At 45.6% G+C, this 15,377-nt stretch overlaps 1 protein-coding gene across 6 annotated transcripts in view; it reads right to left on the bottom strand.

Annotated features, from left to right (window-relative positions):
- Positions 1–15,377, bottom strand: part of KIF13A (kinesin family member 13A) — a 337,055-nt gene that overhangs the window by 183,345 nt on the left and 138,333 nt on the right. For all 6 annotated transcript variants that reach the window (XM_075314713.1, XM_075314715.1, XM_075314714.1 and 3 more), the window contains exon 5: positions 8,588–8,680. In XM_075314713.1, coding sequence (XP_075170828.1) covers positions 8,588–8,680 — 93 coding nt within the window. The remainder of the gene's footprint in view (positions 1–8,587; positions 8,681–15,377) is intronic.

Genomic DNA, 15,377 nt, shown 5'->3' with positions numbered 1-15,377 from the left:
GAAAGATGCAGAAAGATGACACTGACACATCATGGAGGTATAGGCCGGACTAACACGTTTTATCGTTTAAGCCTTAGGCTCAAATGACGAAATTCGTTGGTTCAGTCTATACCTCTGTGATGTGTCAGGGTCACTCCTTTTAAATTACTGAATAAATGTGAATTATTATACTAAATCATTGCTGCAGACATCTTGTTTTCCTTTTAATTTAAGGTCCCTGCCCCCAGTCTATACTCACCCTCCTGGGTCTTCACCTTCTTTTTTCTGTCACTCCGGTCCCACTGTGCCATCTTGTGACTGTAACTTCTGACTGGTCAGGAGTGAAGTCAGAAAGACTCAACGCAAGTCTATGAGAGCTAAGAAGGGAATTTTGTTTACTTACCGTAAATTCCTTTTCTTCTAGCTCCAATTGGGAGACCCAGACAATTGGTGTATAGCTATTGCCTCTGGAGGCCACACAAAGTATTACACTTAAAAGTGTAAGGCCCCTCCCCTTCTGGCTATACACCCCCAGTGGGATCACTGGCTCACCAGTTTTAGTGCCAAAGCAAGAAGGAGGAAAGCCAATAACTGGTTTAAAGACCAATTCAATCCGAGGAAACATCGGAGAACTGAACCATACCACATGAACAACATGTGTACCCGAAAAAAACAGAAAAACCCCGAGAAAACAGGGCGGGTGCTGGGTCTCCCAATTGGAGCTAGAAGAAAAGGAATTTACGGTAAGTAAACAAAATTCCCTTCTTCTTTGTCGCTCCATTGGGAGACCCAGACAATTGGGATGTCCAAAAGCAATCCCTGGGTGGGTAAAAGAATACCTCATGATAGGGCCGTCAAACGGCCCTCTCCTACAGGTGGCCAACCGCCGCCTGAATGACTTATCTACCTAGGCTGGCGTCTGCCGAAGCGTAGGTATGCATCTGATAATGCTTGGTAAAAGTAAGTAGACTCGACCAGGTGGGTGCCTGACACACCTGCTGAGCCGTAGCCTGGTGCCGTAATGCCCAGGATGCACCCACGGCTCTGGTAGAATGGGCCTTCGGCCTTGAGAGAACCAGAAGCCCAGTAGAACTGTAGGTTTCAAGAATTGGTTCCTCGAGCCCCCGAGCAAGGGTGGATCTGGAAGCTTGCGACTGTTTACGCCGACCAGCGACAAGGACAAAGAGTGCATCCGGGTGGCGCAGGAGCGCCATGCGGGAAGTAGAACCTGAGTGCTCTCACCAGAACCAACAGATGCAAATCTTTCTGAAATTGATGGACTGGACGAGGACACAAAGAAGGTGAGGTGATATCCTGATTGATATGAAAATGGGATACCACCTTAGGGAGAAATTCCGGAACCGGACGCAGAACTACCCTGTCCTGGTGAAGGACCAGGAAGGGAGTTTGTATGAGAGCGTTGCTAGCTCGGAAACTCTCCTAAGAGACGAGACCGTTACTAGAAGGCCACTTCCCGTGAAAAACGGGAAGGGAGACATCCTTCAAAGGCTCGAAAGGCGGCATCTGGAGAGCAATTAGAACCTTGTTCAGATCTCAGGGCTCTAACGGCCGCTTGTACGGAGTGCTGAGAAGACAAACTCCCCGTAGGAACGTGCGTACCTGAGGAAGTCGTCGTTTCTGAAAAAATACAGATAGCGCTGAGACTTGTCCCTAAAGGGAACTGAGCGACAACCCATTTTCCTACCTAGATTGCAGGAAGGAAGGAAACATAGACGATGCAACCGGCCAGGGAGAAACACCCTGCGCCGAGCACCGAGATAAGAACATCTTCCACGTCCTGTGGTCAATCTTGGCGGACGTTGGTATGCTAGCCTGTCTCATGGTGGCAACCACGTCCTGAGGTAATCCTGACGACACTAGGTTCCAGGACTCAATGCCACACCATCCGGTTGAGGGCCGTAGAATTCAAATGGAAGAATGGCCCTTGAGACAGCCAGTCTGATTGGTCTGGTAGTGCCCCCGGTTAGCCTACCGTGAGGCACCACAGAACCGAGTACCACAACATCCTCGGCCAATTTGTAGCGACGAGGATGGCGCGGCCGCAGTCGGTCTTGATCTAGCGCAGTACTCTGGGCAACAATGCCAGAGGTGGCACCTAAGGTAGCTGGAACTGCGACCAATGCTGAACTAAGGCGTTTGCCGCCAGAGCTCGATGATTGTGAAACCGTGCCATGAAGCTGGCACATTGTTGTTGTGCCGTGACGCCATTAGATCGACGTCCGGCCTCTGTCAGCGGCGCCAGATCTCCTGAAACCCGTCCGGGTGAGGAGACCATACTCTTTCGGCCACACCTCAGCGACTTAGGAAGTCAGCTTCCTAGTTTCCACACTTGGGATGTGAATTGTGGATATGGTGGATGCCGTGTCTTCCACCCACATCAGAACCTGCCGGACTTCCTGGAAGGCTTGCCGGTTGCGCGTTCTACCTTGGTGGTTGATGTATGCCACCGCTGTGGAGCTGTCCGACTGAAGTCGGATATGCTTGCTTTCCAGCCGCTGTTGGAAGGATTGTAGGGCACGATACACTGCTCTGTGTTCAAGAACATTGATCTGAAGAGTGGACTCTTGCTGAGTCCACGTACCCTGAGCGCTGTAGTGGAGAAAAACTGCTCCCCACCCTGATAGACTCGCGTCTGTCGTAACTATCGCCCAGGACGGGGATAGGAAGGACCTTCTTTTTGACCAAGAGGTGAGAAGAAGCCACCACCGTAGAGATTCCTTGGCCGCCTGAGAAAGAACGACGACTCTGTTGAGGGACGTCGACTCCTCGTCCCATTGGCGGAGAATGTCCCATTGTAGTGGACGCAGTAAAACTGCGCGAAAGGAACTGCCTCCATTGCTACCATCTTACGTAGGAAGTGCATGAGGCGTCTCAATGTGTGCGACTGGTTCTTAAAGAAGAGCTTGCAGCCCGTAGTGAATGCTGTTTGTCTAGCGGCAGCTTCACTATCGCTGAGAGAGTAAGAAACTCTATGCCTAGATATGTTATCGATAGGGTCGGGGTCGGATCTGACTTTAAAAAGTTGATGATCCACCCAAAACTCTAGAGAGTCTCCAGCGCAACGTTCGGGCAGTGTTGGCATGTTTCCTAAGAGAGTGCCTTGACAAGTAGATCGTCTAAATACGGGACCACAGAGTGACCCTGAGAGTGCAGGACTGTGACTACTGCTGCCCTGACCTTGGCGAAGACCAGTAGGACTGTCGCTAGCCGGAAGGTAGAGCTACGAACAGAGGGTGTTCGTCTCCTATAACGAAGCGTAGAAACGCTAGTGCTCTGGATCAATCGGCACGTGTGGATAAGCATCCTTGATGCCTAATGATGCTAGGAAATATCCTTGGGACCTTGAGGCGATGACATGGCGGAGGGATTCCATCCGGAACCGCCTGGTGTCCACGAGCTTGCTGAGCATTTTTAGATCCAGAACGGGACGGAACGGCCCGTTGTTATAGGTACCGCAAAGAATTTGGGGTAAAAACCGTGACCTTGTTCCTGAAGAGGAACGGGGGTCATCACTCTTTCTGCCTATAGAGTGCACCCTGTTTGCAGAAGAGCAGCGGCCCGGCCGGGAGGTGGAGAAATTCTGAAGAATCGAGTTGGAGGACGAGAAGTGAGCTCTATCCTGTACCCGTGAGACAGAATGTCTCACACTCAATGGTCATTGACCTATGGCAGCTAAATATCGCCAAGGCGGGAGAGCCTGCTACCGACCGAGGCCGCAAGTCATGAGGAAGCCGCCTTGGAAGCGGGTTTTCAGACTGTCGCTTTTTTGGGCGAGACTGAGCCCGCTAAGAATCTTAGCTCCTCTGATCCTTTTGAGTCCACATTGGACGAGGAAAAATGGGACCTGCCCGAGCCTCGAAAAGGCCGAAAACCCCGACTGCCTCTTGCTCTGTTGGGGTTTGTTGTGTCCGGGCTGAGGAAAGGATGAATCCTTACCCCTGGACTGTTTGATGGTTACATCCAACGCTCACCAAACAGTCGGTCAGCAGAAAAAGGCAACTGGTTAGGCAACCTTTTTTGGAAGCAGAATCTGCCTTCCATTCACTTAACGATCAGACCAGGCTCTGCTTAAAAACACGGAGTAGCGGAGGCTACCGCCGCACGGTTCGCAGAGTCCAGGACAACCTGAATCGCGTAAGAAACAAATGCAGACATTTGAGAGGTTAAGGATGCCACCTGCGGCACAGATGTACGTGTAACCGTGTCAATCTGTGTAAGACAAGCTGAAATAGCTTGGAGTGCCCCAAGGGAGAGAATGCCGGAGCCAACGGTGCGCCGACAGCCTCATAGATGGCTTTCGACCAGAGATCCATCTGTCTGTCAGTGGCATCTTTGAGTTTGCAGTTCCATCTCCCACTGCAACTATGGATCTAGCTACAAGCCTGGAGATTGGAGGATGCCGCTCGGGACATTGGGTCCAGTCCTTGACCAAGTCAGGGGACAGGGATAACGTGTATCCTAAGCCGTTTGGAGAAGCGCATATCTGGATAAGCGTGGTGTTCCTGGACTGCCTCTCTGAAGGCAGAGTGGTCCAGAAAAATACGTGAAGCTGACTCCTCCACTGGAGGAGCTGTGAGAAATAACCCACATTCTATAGATGGACGCTATAAGATTATTTACTATGGCGTCACAATCAGGTGTATCCAGATTGAGAGCGGTCTCAGGATCAGAATCCTGAGCCGCTACTTCCGCCTCATTACACAGCGAGTCCTTCTGTTAGGACCCTGATGAAACCGAGGCCGCTCATAGCGAGCCCACTTAGGCTGTCTGGGACTGACGTCCGTGCAGAGCCGTGACTCTGGGATGCGTGTGACATTCCCGGAGCTGTTAGTTATTCACACTGAGGGGGGCCATGGATCAATGATTCAACAGTGCCCATATTGTGAGAGACATGTCCGGACTGCTAGGCTTCTAGTATCATAGCCATAGTCTCAGAAAATCTGTCAGTAAATACTGCAGACACCGTCCTCATCCCCTGGCCATTAGTGCATACAATGGGAGTCTATGTAACCTGCCGGCCGTGTAGCCGTACATGCTGTACCAGCTGTATAGAAAAACATGTGGTTCTGCACCTTTGTTTTACACAGAGAATATGCTGATAACTCCTCCGCATAATCCAGGAGGGTATATACAACGTGCGAGCAAACAGTGCAATGTATATAGTACAAGCATATCTATAAGTGCACTTCTGCACTAGTGGGGTTAGCACCACAGGTGCTGCTTAACGCCTGTCACAGCGATTGTGTGACTATCAGAATGCCAGGGTCTTCCACACTTGTCTCTGTATCGTACAGAAACTGACACTAATGGCTGCCGGTGTCCTTGTAGAGAAGGAAGCCGTGGGCGTGCCTGAGAAAGTGCGGGAATCCGGATTCACAGTGCACACAGTGAGAGGGGTGGAGTATGCAAAACATACTCCAGCTCTCAGCTCTGCTCTATGCAGCGTCACGCCCCTACCCTGACTGTCAGGGCTGTGGGCGGTAACGAAGGGAGACTAGGCCCAGAAGCCGGGGACTCGAGTTAACAGCGCGGCCGCCGTAAAAGCGCGGGCCGCGCTGAAGTCCCCGGCGCACCACAAGTGCCAGCCGCGCCGCAGTTCCAGCGGCCGGCGCGACCGATTCATAGAAGTGGCCAGCGTCCCGCCCCTCTCCTGACTGGCAGGTCTGGGGGCGGGAACGAACGGAAGCAGGCCGCAAAAGCCGGGGACTCTAGTTATCAGCGCGGCCGCCGTAAAAGCGCGGGCCGCGCTGAAGTCCCCGGCGCACCACAAGTGCCAGCCGCGCCGCTGCCAGCGGCCGGCGCGAGCGATTCCTGGAAGTGGCCAGTGTCCCGCCCCTCTCCTGACTGGCAGGTCTGGGGGCGGGAACGAACGGAAGCAGGCCGCAAAAGCCGGGGACTCTAGTTATCAGCGCGGCCGCCGTAAAAGCGCAGGCCGCGCTGAAGTCCCCGGCGCACTACAAGTGCCAGCCGCGCCGCAGTCCCAGCGGCCGGCGCGACCAATTCCCATAAGTGAGCCTGCTTCAGCAAAGCTGAATGAGGCCATGGCACAGGCGCCGCAGCGCTGATGTCCCCCGGCGCACTACAACACCCAGCATGCTGCGGTGTGAGCGCCAAATGCACGGGGACACAGAGTACCTTGAGGAAGCAGGGCCATGTCCCTGATGTACTCCGCTCCATCCAGCATCTTCTCCAGGGGCTGTAGATGGAGCACGGTCTCAGTGCCTGGAGACCGGTAAATCCCACTTCACCCAGAGCCCTGTAAAAAGGGATGGGGAAGGAATCAGCATGTGGGCTCCTGCCGCCGTACCCGCAATGGGTACCTCAACCTTACAAACACCTCCGACATACAGTGGGGTGAGAAGGGAGCATGCTGGGGACACTATATGTGTCCTCTTTTCTTCCATCCGACATAGTCAGCAGCTGCTGCTGACTAAAAAGTGGAGCTATGCGTGGATGTGTTGCCTCCTTCGCACAAAGCACAAAACTGGTGAGCCAGTGATCCCACTGGGGGTGTATAGCCAGAAGGGGAGGGGCCTTACACTTTTAAGTGTAATACTTTGTGTGGCCTCCAGAGGCAATAGCTATACACCAATTGTCTGGGTCTCCCAATGGAGCGACAAAGAAAACAAGGCTCTCATGGACTGGCATTAAATAGTGACCTCAAGCTCGCTCTATGACAAACTGGAGAGATCCGGAAGGTCACAAAATGTCTGGGACCAATGGAAGGGGGGGGGGGATGAGATATAAAAAACTGAAAACACTGGAGATAAAAGTATAAGACAAGGACCACAGGACTAAAATCAAAAGCACTGCTCCAGTGGTAAAAAAAATAAATAAATAAATTCGCTGGAGTGGTGCTTTAATAACCATTTAATGTTATCTGCTAATTAGATTTCAGTGAACAGGATTTCTCCTCCCTGTCTGTGATTCCCTGACTCCTCTCTGAGGTTTCAAATACAGGAGGCAGGTCATTCAGAGACCAGAGGCAGAAGGAGATCTGTCATTCACAGACCGGAGGCAGGCAAAGGAGGTGGGGAATCACAGACCGGAGGCAAGCAGAGGAGGTGGGGAATCACAGACAGAAGGCAGGCAGAGGAGATGGGGAATCACAGACAGAGGGCAAGCAGAGGAGGTGGGGAATCACAGACAGAAGGCAGGCAGAGGAGATGGGGAATCACAGACAGAGGGCAGGCAGAGGAGATGGGGAATCACAGACAGGAGGCAGGCAGAGAAGATGGGGAATCACAGACATCAGGCAGGAAGAGGAGATTGGGAATTACAGAGATCAGGCAGGAAGAGGAGATGGGGAATTACAGACAGGAGGCAGGCAGAGGAGATTGGGAATCACAGACAGAAGGCAGGCAGAGGAGATGGGGAATCACAGACAGGAGGCAGGCAGAGAAGATGGGGAATCACAGACATCAGGCAGGAAGAGGAGATTGGGAATTACAGAGATCAGGCAGGAAGAGGAGATGGGGAATTACAGACAGGAGGCAGGAAGAGGAGATGGGGAATCACAGACAGGAGGCAGACAGAGGAGATGGGGAATCACAGATAGTAAGTAAAAGACCTAATTGATAGAAAACTTCAAATCCTCTCTCCTCCTATGACAGTCTGTTTTGTATTGTTAATTATTGTTGTACGTACACCCTCTTTCATTATAGAGCGCCATGGAATAAATGCCGCTATAATAATAAATAATAATAAATAAAATGCTGATTACAGAAGGTCCACAACGTGGATTTTCTTCATTAAAGATATTAACTTAATTATTATTACACAATTACAGCCATGCCATTAAATTACAAAATCATGCTGACAATTTCTATTAAGGCACTGATATATTAATCGTAAAGTTTAAGCTCACACATCGCAATTTCGATTTTTTTTTTTTTCTACATGAAAATGCAGGCTATGGCAGGAAAACCGCAGCATAAATTACGAGCATTTTGTTGATGTTTCTATGTGATTTTTTTATGCTTTTTTTTAGTGCTGAGTAACCTTGATTTCAATGGGGAAACCTGAAGCAGAAACGCAGAAAAAATTGACATAGTATTTAAAACAAAAAATGTTCCAAAAGGTAAAAAAAACAAAAGGAAAAAAAAAACCAAAAACCGCACCATATGATATTTTAGAAACTGCATTATATTTGGCTATTACTGTAAGGCCATGTTCACAAAGGGCATTTTTGCAGCTTTTTTCTAAGGTTTTTATGGAAATCCATGCTAATAAATGCTATTTTTACAGTAAAAGCAAAGCCTATGCTATTTCAGATATCTCATGCGTGCGCGCGCACACACACACACACACACACACACACACACACACACACACACACACACACACACACACACACACACACACACACTTTTTCCTGACTAAAATGTCAGCCTCCTTGGTTTTTGCTGTTTTTGAAAGAAGCAACATGTCAATTTTGGGGTTTTGCTACAATTTTACTGCAGAGAAAAAAATACAGCAAAAGTGCCCAGTGTGAACATAGCCTAAAACATCAATAACGCTAAGTGCAATGTTACTACTTTATTAACTTATGTCTGCAAATAAAAGATATTTACATTTATTTTCGTACCTGTTTGCCCATATGCAAAAATGCATGCGTTGTATCCCTGAAAGGCATTATCAAGAATTCCCTCCCCAAGGCACTTAAACACCACTTCCTGACCTGCAAAATAATACAGTAAAATGATAATGGGCACAAATGACTCTTTTCATTACTGATACTCTAGTTTTGGTGCTTTGAAAGACTCATAGAATAAAACAAGTCCAAGGAACAACAGAGCTTTAGTCTTGGTGTACATTTGCCAAGTGCAGTCAATCACCGAGTGTCATTACTTCCTTTCCTCTTCCGACAGCTGAGCCGAAAGAGTGACTGGCATACATAATACAGCCAGGCTGCCAATGTAGACTGCTGACAAGTCAGAAAACTGGCGCTCACCTTTACCAGATATCAGACTGGTACGACCTAGAAAAAAGTAACACTATATCCTGACCATACATATTGTATGTACTCATTTGTCAATTATAGGGACCTTTACTACACAGAGAACTCATGAACGCAAGATTACAATACGATTATATATATATATATATATATATAATTATATACACACACACAGACATACACATACCTGCACACTCGCACATTTATATTTTTATATATGTAGCTTCACCTGGTTTGTAAAGGCCATAAAAAAACCCTAACATATTATACTTATACATAGAGATCATATATATATATATAAAACACATGCACACATATACACACACAGCTCTGGCAAAAATTAAGAGACCACTCCATCAACATTTTCAGTTTTTCTCATTTTTCTCTTTATAGGTATATTTTGAGTGAAATGTAAATTGTTCTTTTACTATACAAACTACTGGCAACATGTATCCCAATTTCCATGCAATTAATGAGAAATAGTCAAAATAACAAAAAAATGCACTGCATTCAGACCTCAAATAATGCAAAGAAAACAAGTTCATAATCATTTAGAAACAACAATACTAATGTTTTAACTCAGGAAGAGTTCAGAAATCAATATTTTGTGAAATAACCATGATTTTTAATCACAGCTTTCATGTGTCTTGGCATGTTTTACACAAGTCTTTCACACTACTTTTGTGTGACCTTATGCCACTCCTGGCGCAAAAATGTAAGTAGTTCTTCTTTGTTTGATGACTTGTGACTATCCATCTTCCTCTTGATTACATTCCAGAGGTTTTCAACGGGGTTCAGGTCTAGAGATTGGGCTGGCCATGACAATCCACACATTGATTGACCTAGCTGTGTGGCATGGCGCATTGTCCTGCTGGAAAAACCAGACCTCAGAGTTGGCAAACATTGCCTGAGAAGAAGGAAGCAACTGTTTTTCCAGGATAACCTTATATACGGCTTGACTCATACGTCCTTCAGAAAGTTTAATCGTCCCAATTCTCGCCTAGCTGAAACATCCCCAGATCATCACCGATCCTCCACCAAATTTCACAGTGGGTGCAAGACACTGTGGCTTGTACGCCTCTCCAGGTCTCCGTCTAACCATCAGACGACCAGGTGTTGGGCAAAGCTAAAAACATTAGACTCATCAGAGAATATTACCTTACTCTAGAAATTGGACAGATTCAATTTTGCGAAGGACATATGAATCAAGCCGCACACATTGTCTTTTACATGACCAATCCCTGAAGAATTCACATTTGAAATAAAACATACTTCATCAGCCGGGTTTCCATATCCTGCTGCTGGCAGGAGACATTTGACCACTAGATTCCTACAAAATCTCAACAGGCTTAAAAGGAATCTGTCACCAGGTTTTTGCTTTATAATTTTAGAGCAGCATGCTGTGGAGACAGACAGATGGATTCCAAGGATATGTCACTTACTAGGCTGTGTGCTATAGTTTCATGACCATTAGTGTTTCTTCAGCAGATTATCACGGATTGACTCAGTGTTGGATACAGGTCAGATCAGCTAATCTCTGTAGGCCCGCCCTACCACTGATAGGCCACCTGCTGACAATGTAGTGTACACACTTTGAGCTGCTAATCAGGGGTATGGGCTGGGTTATACACAGTGCAGCATTCTGACCTCTTCTAACATTTAACAGAAAGCATTTGCCTTCAAGCTACAAGCCATTATAATAAATATTAGCCATCAGCTATTAAAGAGTTAAAAAGGTTTTCCAGGCTCCACATAATTTTCTGCAATCACTCTATATGACTGGAAAAGCAGAAAGGTGAAAAAAAAACATTAAAATATTAAGTTTTAATAAGTCACTTAAAATAAATAATATAAATGCTGCCTATAAAATATATTTAATAACCAAAAGAGAAGTGTAAATTACAATCAGGGTCATACACCATCCATATTAGAGAGAGATTCATTTTAGGGAAATATAATCCTATCATTTCGATATATGTATAAATGCTGCGACCGACAATCTCAATATCTTCAACTCTCAACTGGTTACTATCCTGCCTTAATACGTTTGTTGGAATTAGGTATTATATGGAAAGTTTAACAGCTGGGTCCGTTTATTTTAGTTAGAAGGGGCCGCAAGACCGCCAATCAGACATGCAACTCATTTATTCGGAAGTGGGAACAACTCTGCGTTCCAACTCCCGGAAGCTACGCAGATGACGCGGGTTGTTGTAGTAACTGCCCAGTATACGATGCTTATGCTCCCAGCGGTTTCTAAGAGGAGCCGGCGTCCGCTCCAGCGACTGTAAATGACATGACACACGAGTCTCATGTCGTTGGTGCTCTGGGACACTTGGACGCTTCCAACATTAGGATTAGGCTATGTGCACACGTGTGCGTAGTTCATGCAGTTACGCTGTGCTCTGCAGCGCAGCGTAACTGCATGCGTCCTGCGTCCCCTGCACAATCTATAGAGATTGTGCAGGCGCCGTGCGCACGTGGCGTCTTAGAACGCAGCGCTTCGGCTGCTGCCCGGAGCGCGCGTTCTAAGAAGTGACATGTCACTTTTTCCGTGTGCTTTGCCGGCAGCTCCGGCTCTGTCTATGGCAGGAGCTGCAGTCAGAGCGCATGGGATCGGCTTTTTTTTTCTTCACTACGGACATTTTCTGCAGCGATTTGAAGCGCACGTGTGCTCTTCGGATCGCTGCAGAAATTTCTGCAGTGACTGTACGCAACGTGCGCACATAGCCTAACAGTGGTTTAATCCCCTTTCGGCTGGGCATTGTCATGTGAGTGACTTTCCATCTAATTCTAATAAATCAATTAATTTGCAATTAACTAGAAACTAAATCCCCTGCCACACAGTCTTTTGGATCTTTGCCAACAACATTAAACAAAAGTGGCTCAACTATATGATATTGGACTCTTACGGATTATACCTTCAATGTGGAACAAGTCCCCTGAAGACCCCAGTGGGAAGAAACGCGTCAGACGCACTGAGGGACAGTGAAGGCTTCCTAAATAGGGCAAGTTATAGACTGTCTTGTAAGGGGAGGAGCAAATAGGGCTTTAAGGAAATTATTGCCAATTTTAGGGACATATAGGGCCAATTTCTCCTCTGCCCCTGGAACCTGACGAGAAAGGTATTGGAACCCTGTCCCCCCCGTAAAAACTGTCCACACGACTACACAAAAATGGGGGAGAACATCCCTTTTTTATACATTCTATATGAGTGATACCAAGAGCTAGGATTAATCTTGGTGGAACATGCACCATTTCTAGGACACGTTGACCACTGTCATGTTTTCTTAGGCCCTGTCAATTATTGAGGTTTGTGACAAAATATGCAGGTATGGTTGCTGCAACAAATAGGTTTATAGCCATTGCTTGACCATTGTTGGAAATTTCTTTTGCGGTGTTGCATATATTGGATCAAGCAATTATTCTATACTGATAGCTCCTAGGTTATTTTATAACCACTAATATCTGAGTAGTCTATATAGATCTGGCTGGTGTTTTGATGTGGACCATTGTGAATTATTTGATCTTCTAAGTGTGTTGGCTCCTATAAGGAGACTAGTATAATTGTATCTAATATTAGCGGTGACCCTCATTGGAGTTTACACTCATCTTTTGGTTTTTAAATATATTTATAGGCAGGATTTGTACTATTTATTGTAACAGACTTATTAAAATCATATTTTAACGATTCTTTTACCTTGCTGCTTTACCTTTGAGGTGTTTTTCAGTGTTGGGTCTGAAAAAATAAATCCTTTACAACTGCTTTCAATCACAATATATGACTGTAAATTGATGAATTTGGACAGTGTGTAATGTGCACACTGTCAGGACTCTGTTTTTGGCCAGCATAAGCGATCATCATTTGACCACTCAAATTGAGAGCAGAGGATGAGAAGCTAGTCTGCATGTTCCAGTAGTATGCAAACATATAACATTTAGAGCATTAATCTCTAAATTATAATCTATGGAAAAGTAAGCGGACAAGCAGTATCTAAACTGGCCAAGCATGACTACAAAGAATGTTAAATCCTTTCAAGTATAAGCAGTGTGAATAGCATAATTGTGAAGTAAATATTTCACATCGTTTCTCATGGCCTTGTTTCAAATCACTCCTAATAATACAATGACCAAGTGATTACAATGTAGATTTTTTTTTTTCATGCATTAGCCCATGTCTTTCATAATACACAAGCAGACTCGTCAGAGTGAAAGAGGACAGGAACTCTACTGACAACTATTGGTGTAGCAATCCTAAAAGTCCATATTGAAGTTATTCTGGGCTCTATGGTTGCCATTTATATTACCCAACTCTTCAATTTGTCATTAATTTTCCTTTTGCAGCCACATCTAAGGAGATTAGCCACAGTCCTATAGACCTTAAAATTCTGAATGATATGGGCAACTATAGAAATAGGAACATCAAGCTGTGAAGAGATGAACTCCTAGCCTTTACCTTTAACATTTTTGTCTATAATTTTCTTTCTAGTTTCCTGAGACACCTCTTTCCTTAGCTTTCTTTGGCTTATATTCCATGTGGCACATACCACGATACCAAACAACACACTCACTACTTTTCAACAGGCAAACTGATTAATTGCAAGGTTATGAACACCTGTGATGCTAATTATCATACACATCTTAGTTTAAAGGGGTTCTACGGCCTCAGGGTATATGACTGCATTCTATGTGACTACAGACTTATGAATCCTAAGGGTACGTGCCCACGATCAGTGTTTGCAGCGTTTTGGACGCAGCATGCTTCAGCTGCGTCCATAATGCTGCATTGTACAGTACAAGCATAGTGGACGGGATTTCTAGAAATCATGTGCCCACTGTGCTTGATTTTTCCGCAGCAAACACTGACCTGCGGTGAGTTTTTACAGACCGCATCATGTCAATTGTTTGCTGTGGAATGGCATGCATCCTCCGTAGGGAGAACACAAGCGAGAGACCGCAGAGCACACTAAACCCTGATCGTGGGTACAAGCAGCTGTGGTCTCCCGCGTTCTGCGGAGGAGACTCGTGGCCCCAAAGGTCAGGACCTGCTGCGTCCAGGACGCAGTGAGTCCTGATTGTGGGTAGATACCCTAACAGTGCGCAGTGTGCATGCTATCAGGATTTTTGTCTGCTAGCGGCAGGAGCAGTTGGGTGTGTTATCACAAGTATGAAACTTGCATACATGCGGTCACATGCAGACTAAACATACTAGGCCTCACTCAATACGATTAAGTGGAGAGGGGCCAGATACGTCAAGTCAGAATGTGGCCAGACAACTGCTTTAATATGACCCTATGGTTAAATTATATTCAATTATTTTCCATGGAACTAAAATTAAAAAACCATGTCTGATTTTCAGTACATGTAAATTGAAAATTACTTTTGTCAGTTTTAAAGTTATTTCAGTGACTATTGTGGGTTTTTCTTACTTAGCCAGAAAGGTATCAAACAGTTTTGTCCATTTCTGTATGTATTATACTAGGAAATAAGCAAAATGACTACCTTGAAAAGGTCTATGAAATCACTTTATATGGTGTCATTCCAAATTTGGTCTTCGTACAAATGTGTAATAGCGCCATTATCTACCACGTTCCATTTGTTGACCTGGTGTCTTAATATTTCACAGTTGTGACATTTGGGTACCCTCAGGCTCCAGAAAGCACCCAAAGGCCACATTAGACCCAAACAGAGGTTACAAAATCTAAATGTAAATTCATACAATTTTCCTAGACAAATTAAATATAAATATTATATAGAAGATAAATATATATATATAGCGTCCCTATTCCCAGTTAACCACAATGTATTCAAAGTAGCACAACACTGTGCAAGAGAGCAGACCTTACCATTATATACCATGAACTGTTTAATAAAAACAGAGCCAATAGTCCGTGTGTATACAGATTCCCAGCTTTTATTTATACAGCGCTATCCACATACAGATATTGTACTTGTATGCTCAAATATAAAAGCTGGGAAACTATCCAACTAACGGTCAAGGTCTTTAATGGTGACACAAGACTAATAAATATACTAGACAAGTGTGGTACATGTAATTCACGAATATGTGATTTATTTGGATTTAGCTATTACAATGTTCTCTTCATGAACCAAGATTGAAACATGAGGATGACATATTTCCAGTAGGAAACCAAAGGCCCAACCACTGAAAACAAAATGCTGACCAGAAACATCACACACGCTCATTACGGGTTTTAAGAGTCCCAGTTCAGTTGAAGTATAGATGCAGGAGTCAGATAAAAAAAAAAAAAAGACGAATTATCCCTGAACAATCCTTCTTGTAGACAACCTCAAGGGAATACTACAAGTAGCCGATATCTGCTTTCTATAGGACAACCTAAAGGGGATACTACAAGTAGCCGATATCTGCTTTCTATAGGACAACCTAAAGGGGATACTA

The sequence above is a fragment of the Anomaloglossus baeobatrachus genome, chromosome 6, assembly GCF_048569485.1.
Source record: "Anomaloglossus baeobatrachus isolate aAnoBae1 chromosome 6, aAnoBae1.hap1, whole genome shotgun sequence".
Taxonomy (NCBI): domain Eukaryota; kingdom Metazoa; phylum Chordata; class Amphibia; order Anura; family Aromobatidae; genus Anomaloglossus; species Anomaloglossus baeobatrachus.
Note: the sequence above shows the minus strand (reverse complement) of the source record. Positions and strands in the feature narration are given on the sequence as shown.